Below are 18,710 nucleotides of genomic sequence, written 5' to 3'. Positions count from 1 at the left end.
CGTCCGTCTGTCTGTCCTTTCCAGTGGAAAATAAAGGTGGACATCCGTGAAGCATTGAGAATCTGCTGCCTGCCTGGGTTTGGCTGTGTGTGGGTGTGCTTCAGCACTACGGCGTGATGTAACGTTTTGTGGGCAGTCGCTCGTATCGTGTGGCTGTATTTTTGTTTATTTTAGGCCAGTTGAATACTTCTGTCCGTCCGTCCTTCTGTCCATCCACCCATCTATCCATCTATCTGTCAGTCTGTTTTTCCATTGGAAAAATCACTGTGCTGTGTCAGTTATTCCTACGCCTGTTGGAAGGAGTGGGACGGTAGCAGGTGATGTCTTTTTAAAAAACAGCCCCCAAACCACAGCCACATGTCCTAGTCACTCCACGCTCATTACTCATCCTGCAGGCATGCACGCACACACACACACACGCACACGCACACGCGCACACACACACACCAGAGCCATTGTTGGATGGCAGACGTTCAACCTCATAAACAGTAGTTTTATGCCAGAGTTCAAACAGGACCATGAACTTGTTCCTCTAGTCTGGGAAACAAACATAATTTCTTCCATAAATGGCAATTTCTGTGTTTTTTTGGACCAGAGAAGAAAAAGTGCATTGAAAATAAAAAAGAAAGAAAGATATGCGCTGATAAATGAGGGCCAGGCAAATGAATCACAATCAAATAATAATAATAGATTTAATTTAAGATCACTTTTCTCCGACTCAAGGACACTTTGTGCATGTACTGTACACGGTTACATCATAAAATAAAAGCTGGTTCATCATAGACAGAACCCACTCATTTGAGCCTGTGTTTAGTCTAGACAGAGCCCAACCGATGACCAATGATTCTTAGGTCTAATGCCTACACCACCACCGAAATTATGTGCAAAATCTTTAAATACATTTGAAAAACAATTAATTTCAATAAAAAAATAAACACAAATAATTCAAACCCGCAAACGGAACCTTCTTTTATTTGACCACTTAACACATTGGGTGCCAGCATTTTTTCATAACAACTTACGTTGGGTGCCAGCATTCTCCCCATTGACTGCGCTTTCATGTTTAAAGCTCTAAACTCCACGAGGAGCAAATCCATGTAAAAAAAAGCATCCATTCATGTAGCGCGATGACCCTGGCTACAGCCTGGAACGATAACATTTCACTCGCGAGTTACAATGGGGGGGGATCGCGCATCGCGCATGACCGGTTTTCCCCACCGGAAACAGATTCGGAGATATAGGCGTTTTAAAGAAGGAAATAGACAGGAAGTGGATGGGAGCCATGTTTTTGTTTCCGGTGATCTATCTGGCCGATCCTTCTCAGGATCACAATGGGTACTCCCAGAGCTGCTCTAGCCCCGCCCGTGTGGAGAAAAACGAAAAAAACAAAAACACATATTTCACGGTCTGGACCGTGTTCGGCACCGGACCGCTACTCTGCGCAAACACGGTTCAGACCGTGTTTGGCACCCGATGTGTTAATGCGGCGCTATGTAACCTTTTTTAATGAATACATAAACATTTTGCTCTGTTAGCCCAATGGTAAAAATGTTAGCACTTGCGCAGGAAATGCAAATCTGGGGTAGAAGAGGAAAGTTACGTAAAAAAAAACGTTAAGTTAAAAGATGATTGAAAATACCCGATCTACATGCTCACTGTGTCTCATGTTGATTTTGCCTATAATCACATGCCCAAAATAGGGGCGCCAGGTTCAAAGTGGTTAAAAATCAAGACACATCGGGTGCATAATTGCCGAATTGCTCTCAGTGTAAGTCTGGTCTAGCTGTATGATCTCCGTCTCCCGGGCCCTGGCTCTGAGGTGGTCCCTCCCTTGGGGGGAGCAGCGGCCGTCTGCAGCCTGCAGGCTTGGGGTTGTCCCCTCCCTGGAGGACTGTCTGTTTATATGTCTGTCTGCCTGTCCCTCTCTCCCCTCTCCTACACCGTCTCCTTTATCCTCTTGCTCGCTGTCGTTCTCACTCATTGCGGATGTGACCAGAAATTGAGTCAACTCGGCGTTAATTTTGACGACTAAAACTATGACGAAATTATTTTGTCGACTACCTTTTTTTTCATTGAGGAAAACTAACCTATGATGACAAAAACTGCGACTACATATATTGCCGAGTTCGTCAACAAATAAAGACTAGACACACATTTTAGGAAGGGACTAGTGGAGAAGAGATACAGTAGAACTAAGACAAGTAATTTTATGCTTGGTTTGCGCGTTGGTGTTGCGTTCCCAAAATAGCAATATAAATCAGGCATTACAATGCCATCACAACAGCCTGCTAAAGACACATTTTAGTCGACTAAATCAACTGTAGATTTTGTCAACTAAAATCTTATGACATTTACTAGGCAACTAAAACTATACTAAAACTAAAACATTTCAGATGACCTAAAATTTACACATTCAACTGTCATTTACCGTTAATCATTTCAAGTGTCCAAAAACGGAGTCACTGAGACCAATATTTGCTTAGTTTGGGTATTGTTCTATTCTATTACACAGTGATACAATAATAATACAAATTAAGTAAAAATCATAAAAAATAATTAAATAATGTTATAAAGAACATTACTGTACATAAAAAAGACACAATCAAAGAATCGAACATAAAACACGGCGAAGTATGACAAGTGTGGTATGAAATAATATGAGAATCAACAAATACAATTACAACATCTAAATTATGGAAAGGACCTTTAACAAAAGCAAGCAATAACACAACATTTTAACAAAACCAAACACCCACCGTCCTCCTAATACCCTCAATCGGGCAGAAACACCCCACACAATTCAGTTTTACCTCCGACTTATTGTATATAAATGTTTTACTTATTGTATATTTGTATCGATTTTTTTATTTTATTTTGTATTTGATCTCTCTGCACTGTTGAGGGCATTTCACTCCCAGCAATGACTGCTACTGGCTGTATTGTTGTGCGGTTATATAAATAAAGTCTAACTTTAACTTAAGACGAAATACCAAGGGATATTATGTCGAATGTTGAATAAAGCTATACAGAAATTACTTATGCGTGTTGTGTAAACAGAAACGCCCCCTTAAGACGCTCAACAAAACCAGCTCAGCTCTTGACACAAGAAAGTCCCATGCATGACAAATCCAACCGTGCAAACTCAGTCTTATCCATCATTCTGTATCTTACCCTCCATTCTGAGAGGTTCAAGAAGAGTTCTGCTGTTGGTCCACGGCTATTTTTAACGAGCTCATAAAGCCACGGCTCTCTCGCGCACACACACGCACGCGCATGCGCGCGCACACACACACACACACACACACACACACACACACACACACACAATCCCACACACCCGCAGACAGGTGCCAACTTTTGTGCTGAAAAGTGTGTGTGTGTGTGCGCGCATGGGAGTGACTGTGGGTCTGTTATAGAGGAATGCATAGGCTCACTGGCCCATGCCGATGCCTGGCTTTGAACTGACATTCCTGTGGGAGTTTCCTCATACTGGCCCTCTGCTGTCACAAAGCCAAGGCTGAGAGAGATGAGGAAAGAGAGCGAGACGGGGGGGATTTTATGAACAAAAATTAGGACAAAGGATTTTACTGTGAAGGAAGAATCACGATTGGCCAATTAAAGAGAGAGCTTGTTTTATTTTTTAACTGGACGGAGAGAAAATCCTGTGGGGGCAAAGTGAAAGAGAGAAAGAGAGTGGTCAATGAGGGGGAAAAGAGATCTGATTGGCTACAGAAGGAGAGGGAGCTGTGGCTTTGTACAGGAGTCTTGAAGAAAATCTCAGTCTGTAGAGCAGAGAGCAGAAAAAGATAGTTTGGATTGGCTAAGTGGCAAGAATGTGTGATTCTAAAGTAACCCAAGAGAGAGTGTGAGAGGTGTGTGTGTGTGTGTGTGTGTGTGTGTGTGTGCAGTTGTGGATGAGGAACTGGTCTTGTTTGGGCAACGAAAGAGAGACGTTTGATTGGAGAAGTACATGTTGTGTGTTGTGGGTTTTGTGTGGGAGTGATCTGAGAGGGAGTCACCGCGATTGGTCGAGAGGAGGGAGAGACCCCCGATTGGCTGAGGAGGGCGAGTGTGAGTGCGTGCGCGTGTGTGTGTGTGTGTGTGTGTGTGTGTGTGTGTGTGTGTGTGTGCGTGCGTGCACGCGCGCTTGTGTGTGATGTGGCTTCGTAAGAAGTCTTGACCACGTCTTGCAGAAGAGTGGACAATGAGAGGCTGAGAGCTGCATGTGGCTTAGCCAAGCAGAGAGGGTGTCTTGTGGTGTTTTTAAAAAGGACAGAGAGGAGAAGGAAAGACTCTTAGAGAGGGTGGACAAGAAATTGAATGTATTGAAGTAGAGCGAGAGGTGAGCGAGAGGACAGTGACTCAGAGGGCGAGAGAGAGAGAGAGATAGATCAGCCTTGCTTCGTGTGAGAGGGTGAGAAAGAGGTTGCGAGACGTGGTGGAGGAAAGTGTGGTAGAGGGAGAACAACTGATGAGAAAGGGCGAGAGGCAAGGCAGCACACAAAACGCCAACGGAGGAGAAGGAGGCATTTGTTGGAGGGTGAGAACCAGGGCAGAGAGAGAGAGAGAGACAGAGAGAGTGAAGCTGCTGAGTGAGTAACAACAAGCTACCACGGCCAGCCACACCAGAGGAGACCAAAATACACAGCCAGAACATAGCTTAGTGACAGTAGAGCTTGCTTGTGCTGTCTGTGTGTGTGTGTGTGTGTGTGTGTGTGTGCGTGCGTGTGCGTGCGCTGAACCACCCCCCCCCCCCCTCCGCCCATCGCCTTCCCTCCCTCTTCTCTCCTCCTCCTCTCCATGCTGTTGTTGGCCTTAACGTGCGGCGGGTCACTGGGGCGCCACTACATCGCCATGTTCGAGTCCACTCAGAATGTGACGCTCAAGCCCACAGAGTCGTGGAGAGAAGCCCTGCTGGACACACGTGTCATGGACCTCTTCTTCACTGTGAGTAGTACCTCCATCCATCCAAGTCTTCCTAATGAAAAGTGTGTTATAATAAAATCTATTCTAATGTATCTCTTTTCATCTATGTCTGTCCACCTATCTGTCTATCCATCAAACCATCTCTCTCTGTCCATCATCTATCTAACCTTCACTCTGTCTCCATCCATCTGGGTGTCTGTCCACTGACCTCTGTCCTCCTTTCTACATATTTTCTTGTTCATTTTGCAGTCTTTATCTGTCTGTCCATCTATCCATCTGGCTGTTAGGGATGTCATTTATCTTGAGTTTTGAATTATATATTAATTGTTTTCTGCTTTCGTTCCCTCATCCACCCATCCGTCATTCTATCTGTTTGTCCGTCCGTCCGTCTGTTTGTCTGTCCGTACGTCCGTCTGTTTGTCTGTCCGTACGTCCGTCTGTCTGCAGTGTCCACCCATCTGTTCATCCATCGGTTTGTCTTTGCATTTGTCCTCTCCGTCCACTATAATACCATTTGATCTGCTTCCATTATTTTTCTTTAGCCTCTTGTTATTCTCTTTTAATTACGAACTTTTTATTGAAGAAAGGCAGACACAGTGGGACTAAACGATTTGAGGGGCGAAGCAATCTCATTTGAACTTTAGAATTTAGAGTTTTTTCAAGCTAAGCTGGTTTTTTTAACTGCATCATTAAATAGATTTATACAGGGTTTCTTTTTTTGGGGGCGGGGGGGGGGGGGGGCGGGGCGAGGGTGTTATTGTGTTATGATATCCAGAGAACAGCCCAGTGAAATGACTTGTGTATTTAAAGAGGTGGGCCCACGCTGGCCTAGCTTACGGTGTGGAACAAACTGCTCACCTCTCCCTCAGCATCCATTCAACCTCTCTCTGCCTACTGCCAAATAATGCGTTACTGCTTTAGCCATTTTCTGTGCTGCCAAACACTGCTCCGTTACCCCAGCCTCTCTCAACCTCTTGACTGTCAAATTTGTTTTCCTCTTCCGTCACCCATACCTACCTACTGCCAGATACCGCTCCTTACCTTTAGACACTATGCGTCTTCTGCCAAATACTGCTCCATCACTTGAGTCCCTAATTGCAAACTGTAAAATACTGCTCAAGCCCATATCTGGTTCTAGCAAATGATAATTCAATGTCTTCCCACAGTGTCATGAACTCTGCATAAGCTGGACAGATAACACAGCTGTGTTATCAAGTATATTTGATTATGATTGAGAAGGTCAAATTTAGACCCAGAGAAAAACCAATAGAGGAAAGCCCATTCTTTACTGACAGTGTGGACAGTTTGATATTCCTGGCACTATGGCCATTATATTAGCACCTGGTGTGGCCGTGAAGTACAGTCCTCCAGTCACCATCTACCTTTATCTTAACGTTTGATCCAATGTACTGTATCCAAAACAAAGTTCTCAACGTGAGGGAGCTGAGCGGTCAGTGATTCGTTTCACCTCTGGAACCAATTTTGTTGCTAAGCGATATTAGCCAAAACTCTGCACACAGGCTGGAATTGTAATCTGTCGCCACGGCAACCCCAGATAATTCTATCAGGAAGCAGTAGGAGCTAATGAGGTCTCAGGGAGTTCAGTGGTATAACTCTTATTATTGCAGACTATACACACACACACACACACACACACACACACACACACACACACACACACACACACACACACACACACACACACACACACACACACACACACACACACACACACACACACACACACGGAATGGTAGGCATAGCTAAAGGAATAATCTTGTGTAATTCTTAGATATGCATCTGTGTTCTTATAACAATGATACAAAAATATTTTTCCATTCTGTTCATGTTATATATGTAAGCTGTGTAAAGTCTGTTTACAGGCTTTTGTTTAACTTTGTCAAGTGATGGAGTCGCACGGGAAAAATAGCTGATCTACAAGCTCACAACGCGTCACATCGGAGTAAAACATTAAGCATAACTGAAGTTCTGTTCATTTATAATGTTTACTTGTCGCACAGGTGAAACGGTTTTAATTTATCCTATGAATAATGCTTTCACTGCCTGATGACGTCAGAGAGGTCACAGAGAATATTCCATGAATTTTCAAAAATCGTAAAATCGCTCGTTTTGCTGGCAAGGGGATGAAAAACTATGTTTTAATTTTGGCAGTCAATGTGTTAAGAGATGGGAATCACCAGGGAACCTCACAGTTAGATTGTATCACCATTCTTCGGCCACGATTCAAACAGTTCTTCGACATATTGCACTTCTGCGATTTATTGCAAATTGTACCAGATTTCACTTCACTTGTTGACTGCCACTTGTTGACTGCCATAAAAAGGTTGCAGACTTTCATAAACACTACATAATACAAATGTATATATTTCAAAAAATGTACTTAATTGGCAGTGCAATTAGAACATCAATTTAAACCTGTATGACTTGGATCAACATAAATTAAAGTGCTTTTCTTTGCACTTTTTCAATTTACGTCATTTCAATATTTGTAACATTTCGTGTTTGTCTGCTGACCTATAAGCTGAAGTTGAGTTAGATTTGGCCAGAATGTCAAAAGAATCGCCAACCTTTACGTCAAAGAATCGATACGGATCATGATGAAAAATGATTACAATTTCATGCTCAGTCAGTTTTGTTCCCCCACCCCTACTAATGGGTGATTTGATATGAGAATCCTAACTCGTACATCTGAATAAAAATGTTTGACATGCTTCAGTGGGTCTGTATTGACATTAAGATGTGTGTATTATGCATGTCGTTTTGGTCTCGGCTTACAGGGATCTAGTGTGTTGTCCCTTTGGTATTTCTAGTAGCCGGCCTGTTTGTTATTGTAAGGCGACTGCAATACTGTCAGCTGTCTGTCGTGTGTGTGTGCGTGTGCATGCGTGAGAGCACGCATGTGTACAGTACGTGTGCACACACATTCACTCTACAAGTGGATCTACAAGTATGCCTGTGTCGATTTGGTACATTTATGTCACTGTGTGTGTACGCTTTTGCTTACCTATGCCGGCCTCACAAGGCTGATTGTATCATTATTACTTATGTACATTCATTCAGTAAGTGTGTGTATTTTGTGTGTGTGTGTTTGGGAGTTAGATAAATGTGCGTATCCGTATATGCGTGCACGCGTGATGCGTGTGAGCGTGTACGCAGACGATGTGTTTATTCTATTTAATGGGGTGCCGTGCTGGTTCAGCTGCCACCCATCTCTGCCTCCTCAGCTGTGAGGGGTGACTGTGTGTGTGTGTGTGTGTGTGTGTGTGTGTGTGTTTGTGTCTTTGTGCGTATGTACACATTCAGACACGCGTCGCCAGGGTCAGGGTGCACGACAGACCAGTGGTAGGATTAGAGCCCAGCCCTGGGATTAGGGGCCCCCCGCTAACAGCAGGAGCGTCTCCACTCCCTTTTGTAGGCCCCTTTCAGCCTCTTTAGGGGCCCCCTGGGGACTTCACCCCACTACCCAGGCCCTTCTCTAGACAGGCCAGTGTCTGTCAATTTGCCATTAAATGGCTCCAGCGCTCATTAGTGACGCTATCAAGTGTCAACTGGAGGATACTGTAAGTGTCGTCTAACTAGACACTGAGATTCTGCTCAAGGATGGATACCAAAACGGTATTGTCCCTCTTCCATCATTATTACTTTGTAGTTACAAATGGATAGATGAACACTGAGGATTTTACGCAGCTTTTGATTTTGCCTTAAAGGAGCTTTAAATTATATTTTTTGGTTTAAACAAAAGTTTTTTGTTTAAAGCTCTATATCCTGATAGTAATCATTGGTATAGAGTGTTAAGTAATGGGACTCCTGTCTCTCCAGCTGTTTGGTAAACAGAAAATATATTTTCAGGAGGGACACCTGAAAATCAGGAGAGGGAACCACACAAACCACACAAACCACACAAGATCATTTATCAGCTTGTGCTCCAGTTCCAATTTCGTCTGCGCATTCATTTATTTTATCACTTCGAATTTCACTTGTTTTAGCCCCTGTCCGTCCGTCCGTCCGTCCGTCAGTCCGTCCGTGGGTACGTCCATCTGTGAGCAGCTAATCTCCGGCACCGTTGGACCGTTCGGCGCGAAACTTTGCATGCACACTCCCTGGGGACCAAGTAAAAACCTCTGCCCCAAATGCTTCACATCGGCCTGTTATAGCGCCACCAGGGGGACGATTTCAGATTCAATCCTGATTGACTAAGATTGGCTTTTAAAGTTTGCAGGAGTGGCCCGTTTTGAACAAAATGCCTCAAATCACGAACACAGCGTCCGATTGCCGTGAAACTCGGTTGTTCTTGACAACCGCATATCCAAACGACTCAGCGGTGGGCACCGCACTCCCTTGAGTCCTTGCCGATGCGCGTGCCGAGTTTGAAGTCGGTCGGTCCCATATATGCACATGACCATATATGGGCATAGCGGTCGGATTTGTGGCTCTGGACAACCGGATCTCCATATATGACTATATTGGATTTCTTTAGGGTTATGTTTAAGTCATAGTGAAATGCCTATATATGGGTGTATCAGGTTTGTTTATGGTTATTACAGTATGTCCAAGTCAGAGTGACATGGCTGTGGTCCTGCCTATATGGGAGTATCGGGTTTGTTTATGGTTATGTCTGAGTCAGAGTGATGTGGCCGTGGTCCGCCCGCCGGCCCTCCCAGTAGCCAATTTTAATATAATTGGAGGATATACGTATATATATTGTTGTCCGGAGATGGGGTAGGTTGGTCCTTGAGGATTGTTGTCCAGAGCTCAAAAAAGTTTGAGAACCACTAAGCTAAAACATTGCAATATGATTCTTTAGAAATCTCCTGTTTCCCGAGTTGACACAAGGCTAACAAACATGCTGAGGTGGACAGTTGGGTAATGGTGTTGGATACAGCCGGGCAGGGAAATTCCCCTAGGAGACGCTTTTTTTTGTGTGTTTTTCTTCCATGAGAATGCTTGAGCGCACGGTCAGCCACAGAATGCAGCCCCTCGAAGCTTGTTAGGGATTCAGCGGTTTCTCAGACACACTTCAGCAGTGCAGACAGACACACAGCTCTGAACCCAGGTGCCCTGGTTTGATGAGTGGTTTCATATGTGTGGAGAGCTAGCGGTGCCAAGTGTCCGCCAGGCGCCCCTTAAAACAGACATTGGAACTCTTAGGGCAAATGTGTTGGTCTTTTAGATGAACAAAGAGATGCCATGCTTGCCTACCACTTTAAACCTGGCATCCCTATTTTAGGAATGCCATTGTAGGCAAAAATGTTTCAACATCCTATATTAAAATTGGCTTAAGGGAGGACCGGCCGGCCAGCCAGCAGGCCTCTGAAGTCAAGCTCATGTCACTATGACTCAGCCATAACCATATAAGGAGTTCTCAATGCAGCTACGCCCAAATATGGAGTGTGTTGTTGTCTAACCTCAATGTGTCGTCATGGCATCATGCGCAAACAAATCAATCAGCTCCATATATGGGCACAAAAGGGGGTATGCGCATGTATGGGCATATTCTGATGACATTAGCGATCTCCATATATGTCCATTAGGGGTGTGCCGATACACTAATTTCATGAAACGATACGATACGATATTGGGCTCAACGACATCGATACGATACCGATACGATATATGGCACTTTTTTATTATGAAAATATATGGGGGGGGGGGAAGCAAATGCAAACAAATATTTCTGTTTTGCATTATTCAGACATGCAAACTTGTAGCTTTTCAGCTACAATAGCCGTTTTGAATCCAAATAGGACCTGACCCGAAAAAAAACATGTTGTCACCCTTTTCACCTCGGGCTGTTTGCATGCCTGATTATTATGATTGTTAAAAAATGAATAAATAAAAAATAAACATTTTTTATTTTTTTTCTCGATATTTTTTCTTCCAAAACGATACATATAGTCACGAAAACGTATCGCGATATAAAAGCTCACAATGCGTTGCAATGCGCCACAATTAGTTTTGAACGTTACATTTTCCCCCCTTTTTTTGTTGCTTTTACCCCCCTTTTCTCCTGTCAATTAATTCCTCCCCACACACATATGTGTGTTCAGTTGTTACTGCTGTTGTTCCTACCTACTCACCGGGAGAACGTAGAGCCTCCGTCCTACTCCTCTCACCCAACTTTCCTTGCTGACAGGTACCGTCCCAGCCCGTAGGAGTACGTGCAGTGACAAATATCACCCTCCCCACCCAGCTTCCCTCACCCGAACACGGGCCAATTTTGTTCGTATTGAACCTCGACAAAGCCGGATGCACCGCGGTGGATTCGAACCCCCAGCCTCCGCGGTGGTGGGCAGGCACTTAACACATCGGGTGCCAAACACGGTCTGAACCGTGTTTGCGCAGAGTAGCGGTCCGGTGCCGAACACGGTCCAGACCGTGAAATATGTCTTTTTGTTTTTTTCGTTTTTCTCCACACGGGCGGGGCTAGAGCAGCTCTGGGAGTACCCATTGTGATCTTGAGAAGGATAGGCCAGATAGATCACCGGAAAAACAAAAACATGGCTGCCATCCACTTCCTGTCTATTTCCTTCTTTAAAACACCTATATCTCCGAATCTGTTTCCGGTGGGGAAAACCGGTCATGCGCGATGCGCGATCCCCCCCCATTGTAACTCGCGAGTGAAATGTTATCGTTCCAGGTTGTAGCCAGGGTCATCGCGCAACATGAATGGATGTTTTTTTTTACATGGATTTGCTCCTCGTGGAGTCTAGAGCTTTAAACAGCAAAGCGCAGTCAATGGGGAGAATGCTGGCACCCAACGTAAGTTGTTATGAAAAAATGCTGGCACCCAATGTGTTAACCACTGTGCCACCCGAGCGCCACATTTAGTGTAGAGCAAAAATGTAAGGGAGCGTAGTATAGAGCCCTGGGGGTCTTCGGGCAACTGAGTGTATGGATTAAGTGTTAAAGCTTTTGGTAGAGACAGCAGGAAGATTCAGGTACAAGTGAGAGTAGGGGAGAGAGAGAGAGAGATTGATAAGAAAGGGAAATGACCCCAAGAGGAAGGCTGGAGAGAGAGACTGAAACGGAGAGAGGGAGAGAAAGATAAACGGAGAGAGAGACGCGCGTTTCAGCTCCACATGACGAAACACAAACGTACCGTGGGAGATCGGGCAGAAGAAAGCCCAGGAGTCTGGCGATTTGATCCGTCCCATCTAAACACCCAATCAATGCAGTTCATTTAGCACCTAGCCATCACGGCGCTAACTCGGGCTAGCGTTTTCTCTCCGACCAGCGCGGCTGTAATTTGGGGCTTTGGTGTGTTTTTGTCTCCCGAGTTGCTACGGGTGTTTAGTTTCAGGTTTGGCCAGGCTGATTAGAGAGTGTGCTCCGAGTCGTGATTGAGTGTGTACGCTCGCTTGTGTGATTGTGTTGAATGCCCTGGCACACACACATATACACATACACACACAAACCCTCGAAGGCATCTGTTTTATCTCATGGCATCCATTGCCATCCCATGTGCATGCACGCACACACTCTCTCCCTCTTATGGTTACACACAAACACATACACGTATGCCTACACCCACACACAGATTCACATGGTACGTTCACACTGACACACATACACTTTCTCATATATATATACTGTATATACTGTATATACATTACAAACCCTCATGCAGTCACTCTCATGCACCCTTTCTTAACCACATGGAAAAGACACACACACACACACACACACACACACACACACACACACACACACACACACACACACACACACACTTTCTAACATACACATGCCTATACAGACATACTCTACACACACACACACACACACACACACACACACACACACACACACACACACACACACACACACACACACACACACACGTGTGCAGAATACAAACAGATTCAGTCACACACAGACTGATATTCACACAATGCCAGTACATACCCAGGCAGGGTACTGTACTGTATGTGCCCCCCGTGTTTTCCCAGTAAACACAATCAGTGGGCAGTACAGAGGCCTGATGAGGCTGTGGTGATGTGTGATCCATCCTGTCCCCGCCTGAAGGCAGCCGGTAACCTGATCTATATGAACGACAGAGACACAGACAGTCAGACAGACAGGGAGAGAGACAAACAGACAGACAGACCAGGTGAAAAGAGAAAGAGAGATAGACGGGGTGAACAGAGAGCGAGACAGTATGTGGGATGCATGGTGTTGATTTGAAACAACAGAAAGAGGAGACACCAAGCCCTCCACCCCACCCCAAAGGAGCATAGACACGAGGCTTTGTCTCCAGCTATATATATCCCCTCTCTCTGTCATCTCCTCTCATTCTCTCTCTCTCTAATTCTTTCTTTCTTTGTCCCCTCTAACCTCTCTGTGGCTCTGTGATCTCCTCTCCCATTCTTTCTCTTTCCACTGGCGCTCCCTTCAGCCCTATTCGGACAGGATTAGTCTCTCCAGGGTAGGTTAAGTAATTTCATGTATCAACAGACGTAGTAAACCCGTCCGGATCGGCCATGTATGTGTCACCACCTCGGGTGAAAAGTAAAGCGTGCTTTGCAGACTTTTTCCACCAAAAGGCAGTAATTTAGTCGTGGTACTCTTGGATCTGTTGAATGCCGTCCCTATTGAAACCCTTGCGATTTAACAGGCATTCCCTTTGGTTATGAATTAGGCTTGTACATTTTTATATCAAATATTACAGTATTGCAAACATGATATTGCAATATTTTCACGCTATCAAAATGTCATGATATACATGATGGCAAACATAGACTTAAAGGACAACTTTGTTTTTTTACAACCAAGGTTTATGTTTTAGCTTGTAATTAAAGTAAATAAAAGATGGGTGTTAAAACATTTTCATTTACTGCTTTCTATAGTTTTAGCAATTTCCGCTATCTTTTTTTACAGTGGGCGGGGGTATTCGGGCAGGTGGCCTATATAGACATATTTAGGCTAAATATGTATTTCTTTACACAATAAAAAAGGTCCCGTGGTCTTTGATGGCCAGATGTGAGTTAGTGGGGGCTAGAAGAGCTACTGTAAATAATAATAAAGAAATCGCCGGGTTATTGTGTAAAAAAATACATATTTAGCCACCTGCCCGAATGCCCTCGCCCACTGTAAAAAAGATTGTGAAAATTGCTAAAACTATAGAAAGCAGTAAATGAAAAATAATTAACATTCATCTTTTATTTACTTTAATTACGAGGTAAAACATAAACCTTGGTTGTAAAAAAAACAAAGTTGTCCTTTAATATATTGTTAACTGTTTTGCAGCAGATTTTAGGGAGAAACTACAGCAATTCTAATCCTGAATGTGTATGAAATGACAAACTTCCTGTATCAGTGTAATTCTGTGAGACGAATCCTGTCCAAATATGGCCAACGTCCCTTTGTCTCCTGATCAGCATCACTCATTCTCTCAACCGCATTCTCTGTCTCTCTCATTGTTTCTGTCTCATCTCATTCTCTCCATCTCTCTCACTCACTCTCTCTGCCATCACCAGACTCCTAATTTACATTTGTCTCTTCCTCATCTCACTTAATTGTTGTCTGGCCACCCTACTCTCACCCTATTCTCTCTCCTTTTCTATTGTCTTTCTCCCTCTCTCCCCTCTCTCCTCTCTCATGCAGTTCCTCTACTTTAGCCACTATTCTTGCTGTCATTCCCCCTGTATTCGCTCCATCTTCCAGTCATACAATAGCCCGATTTATACCTGGTTGAGCATCGTGTCGCGTACTGAAAATAGCCACTCTGCAAAACGCACAACACATTGCAGTGCGACACATTGTGAGCTTGTAGATCGGCTATTTTCGGTGTGACACACCAGGGAGTATAAATCAGTTGTATCTCTTTCTCTGCCAATGCCACTGCCATTCTCTTAGCCCTGTAGCCCCCCCACCCTCACTGTGCTGTCTATCTCTAACTATAGTCGGTCTCCAGGCGGTGTGCATAACTAGCATCGTACACATCACTGGTGCAGCTGCTTCCTCTGAGCGCGGAGTGCTTGCTCTGTTGGCCTTGCCCTCCCTCCCTCCGTTCCTTTCTCTCCCACTGTTTTATCTGTCTCTCTCTCTCGCTACCTCATCTCTCCTACCTCTCTCTCTCTCTCTGTCTCATATGCTCTCAATCTCTTTATTTTTATTATTTTTTCTTGCCGCCTGCTTTCTTTGCTTTCTACCTCTCCCTTGCATTCCCGTCTTCCCTCCCTCCATAAACCCCCCACACTCTCCCGCCCTCTTTCCCCACTGAGTCGTCTCTCAGAGGATGACTTCACACTCTGGACCGGGGCAGCTCTCCTCCCCGCTAGCTATGAAGGAGCGCGGCAGCTACGCTACTTTAGCATCTGAGAGTGGCGTGGCTATCAGCCCGGTCACCCCAGCTGGAGGAAGAGGGGGGTTGTAGTGGCGGAGTTGGGGGAGCGAGTAAGAATTTGGGAGGGAGAAAGAGAGGATTTGAAGCGAGCCTCAGCTGACAGAAGGAAGGGGAGTTTGAGAGCCAGGCGCGCGCGCAGCGCTGTCAGTGGAAACACATGTTGCTGAGAGGCGGCGGAAGACTCTGCTAGTACTCCGGCTGCATGCCTCTGCCTCCCTGTGTGTGTGTGTGTGTGTGTGTCTGTCTGTGAAAAATGTTTGTGAGTGTGCTCTCCAAGCAATCAAACACGGCTCGCGTCTTGTCCGAGAATGACAGCCTCAAGATGGACAACTTAACCAATTCTGACAGTGAACCCCTGGCGTCAAAATCGAGATGAGACCCAGTCGCGTTTCTCGTTTGTCGGATTGATTTACTCCCCGGCTCTGATTGGATCGGCGAGTGACATCTTTGGCATCAGGCACTGTGTTATGAACGGAGGGCCTGTGGAGAATTCAGCTCAGTCGTCCGCTCACATCGGTGAAGCAGGTGTTGATCAATCTGTCCAAGGCTGACGGGAGGGAGTTAGGGAGTTTTGAGTTTGGGGCCACGAAACAAAGTTTCCTTTACAATGCAGAATTCATGATATCACTGTCTGGCTTGGACACGCGTTGGGTCATCTCACAGATTGAACGGCACTGGGAAACGCTGATCAGAGACAAAAGCTTGGCTGGGAAGTTACCAGGTAATTGATTATTCAGAGATGACTGAGATTGAGGTGACTTAATGTCATGAGCGGACCCCAATGCCTAATTTATGCTCCATCGTACGATGGCGGCGTGAACCGAAAATCGCAGATCTATTAGCTCACAATGCGTCGCGGACGCGACACGTTGTGAGCTTATAGATGTGCAATTTTAGGATTCATTTTAGGAGCGTATAGTTTAACTATTTTCGGCCTGCAACGGCATCGTAGGATGAACTATAAATCGGGTTTAAAGGTCTGCCTCAACTGAGCAGAAACGTGTGTGGAGTGTGTGTGTGTAGGCTATTCTATAGCTTTCCTGTTCTGTACAGTGGGCACCCTAACAGATGCCGTGGTACAGTGCATAGGACTGCTCCATCCAGACCATATTTGAGCATGTACAAGGCAAAAAAAAAAATCCCTTTTATCCTAAGTCTAAAAAAGGTCTCTTTACCCTTTTCTCCTCCGCTCTCGTTTCCTTTCCTAGTATTTCTCTGTCATACTGTACATGATGGAACCTTCGATTAAATATACTGTCAGGACACTTGGACCCTTGCTCATTACACAGTAAAAAACACTTTCAACATGGCATCCCTGTTTTGAGCTTGTAGATCGGTCATAAGACCAACTATAAAATAGGGCTGACAAATGACAAATATATAAAAATATAGATATTTAAAAAATAAAGTTTTCAGTAAATAAAAAGAGAACTGAAAAAATAAATAAAAGACAAACCCATTAATTTTGAAGGTGTCTCCTTGATGTCTTCCAGGTGCACAGGAAGATCCGCGAGGACTCAGACATGGCCCAGGATTCATTGCAGTGCCTGGCCCAGCTGGCCTCCATGCATGGCCCCATCTTTCCAGACGAGAGCGCCCAGCTCTCATACCTGGCGCACTTGGTGGAGGGTCTCCTCAACATGATCAACGGGTCAGTGTCTACAAGTCCTTTGTACTGCGTGGCTCTGTAGGGGCCTTCACTTCTGTGTGTGTTTCTGTGTATCCGGGGCTAATCTCGGAGCTCAAGGCCGATGAGTGCCAGATTTCTTTGTGCATGCTGTCAGTAGGCCTAAGAAATACTGTATTTCTTTCCACACATGTTTTATATTTGTAAATATTTATTATTTAGCTTTCATTTTATAATGGAAGTTAATGGATCTTTTTGTTTTATATTATTCATTTATTTAACTAAAATGCTATATTGGAAGTCAATAGGGTGCTCGGATGAAACTGAAACATATATCCATTATCCACATTGGAGACACACCGTTTCCATATGATTAGATTATTTTAAGCGATCAGGGGGCAAAGGTTAAAAGTCAGTGTATCAGACCTTGACGTGCCGTTTGGTGGAGGGCTCATTCCTCATGGTCACTGGGCAGCGTGCCTGTGGACTTGGTGTCGAAAGGGTAACGGTCAAGGGTCAAAGGATGAATATCTGTCAATCATGATCAGTAGTGGCTCAGTGTCAGAAGTCTTTTTTAGGGTATTAAAGGTCATTAGCTCCAGTTTGTTAAAGGCATCTCCAACGTATAAGGTGGATGGATATCACAATTTTAGAGTAAGCTGGTGAATTTTATAACATGGACTGTTTTTCCCTGTAGAATCTCAAGGTTTTCGTAATCAGAGAGGCGACGAGAGACTCAACAAGGGAGTAGATAGACCAAAGACATTCCTTGGTGTGACTCAGAGAGGTCCATGACAAGTTTTGTCAATTTTGCTTGTTGAGTCTGTTGTGGTTTAAAACTCCCTGTTTTCAATTCATTCGTTTTAAGGGCGGCCATAGCTGAGTGGGTAGAGGGGGCCATCTGGGAATCAGAATGTCCCCGGTTTGCCCCTCCATTCCACCCAGTCTATGTGACAACGTGTCCCTGAGCAAGACACTTAACCTGTAACTGCTCCCCGGGTGCTGTATTAATAGCGCCCACTGCTCCTTCCAAAGAGATCAGACAATGTCTATGGTCAGGGATCGTTATCTAGATGTTGTCTAGTTTAGCTTCGAGCGATGCTATGGACGTTGTGAATTTGAGCTTTAAGTTCCTCGATTAGCTTAACGATTAGTAGGAATGTCGTCCTTCATGCTGCCTTTTGTTTTTCCAAGTAAAACTAAAATATATATACACATGAGAAAAGAGTCGATGCAGTTTATCTAGGCTGCTAGGTTAAATGAGGCTTTTGTACAGTAGTAATAATACTGACAAAGTACGGGAGCTTCAGCTTAATAACAACGCACGTGTATTAGTCCAAACACGTCAAGTCAGAAATGGGTTTCTGGATTCAAGGATGTCCGATGTCGTCAAGGGTGTAACTATTCAAAGGCAGTAGGTATACTTAAGGCTGGGCAATATGGACAAAATTCACACAATATTTACACGGCGAGATTTCGGATGAATAATCATCATTAATGCCTAAGCTAAATGGATAAAGGCAAAAAATAGAACAGCTAGAACAGTCATCACAATCATTTTACTGTAATGCAACCTTTAAAACCAGCCTTCTTTTATTTCTTATATAAAATAATGAATCATCAAATTCTAATCTTTAAAAAAATTATTAACCCTGTATTACACTTAGTTGTACAATGGTGGTGTACACAAATAGGGGTGGGGTGACGCGTTGTGAGATTGTAGATCTGCTATTTTCCCTTTTTTTTAATAAACGTTTGATTAATCGTGATCGAGGCAAAAGTTTTGAATAA

At 44.4% G+C, this 18,710-nt stretch overlaps 1 protein-coding gene across 1 annotated transcript in view; it reads left to right on the top strand.

Moving 5' to 3' along the window:
• LOC308106093 (exportin-4) overlaps positions 1-18,710 on the top strand; it is a 61,553-nt gene that overhangs the window by 17,471 nt on the left and 25,372 nt on the right. The window contains exons 7-8 of the mRNA XM_080457120.1: positions 4,835-4,947; positions 16,786-16,943. Coding sequence (XP_080313246.1) covers positions 4,835-4,947; positions 16,786-16,943 — 271 coding nt within the window. The remainder of the gene's footprint in view (positions 1-4,834; positions 4,948-16,785; positions 16,944-18,710) is intronic.

The sequence above is a fragment of the Gymnoscopelus braueri genome, assembly GCF_963280865.1.
Source record: "Gymnoscopelus braueri genome assembly, chromosome: 18".
NCBI lineage: Eukaryota > Metazoa > Chordata > Actinopteri > Myctophiformes > Myctophidae > Gymnoscopelus > Gymnoscopelus braueri.
The sequence above is the reverse complement of the archived record's forward strand: the minus strand, read 5'-3'. Positions and strand labels throughout refer to the sequence as shown.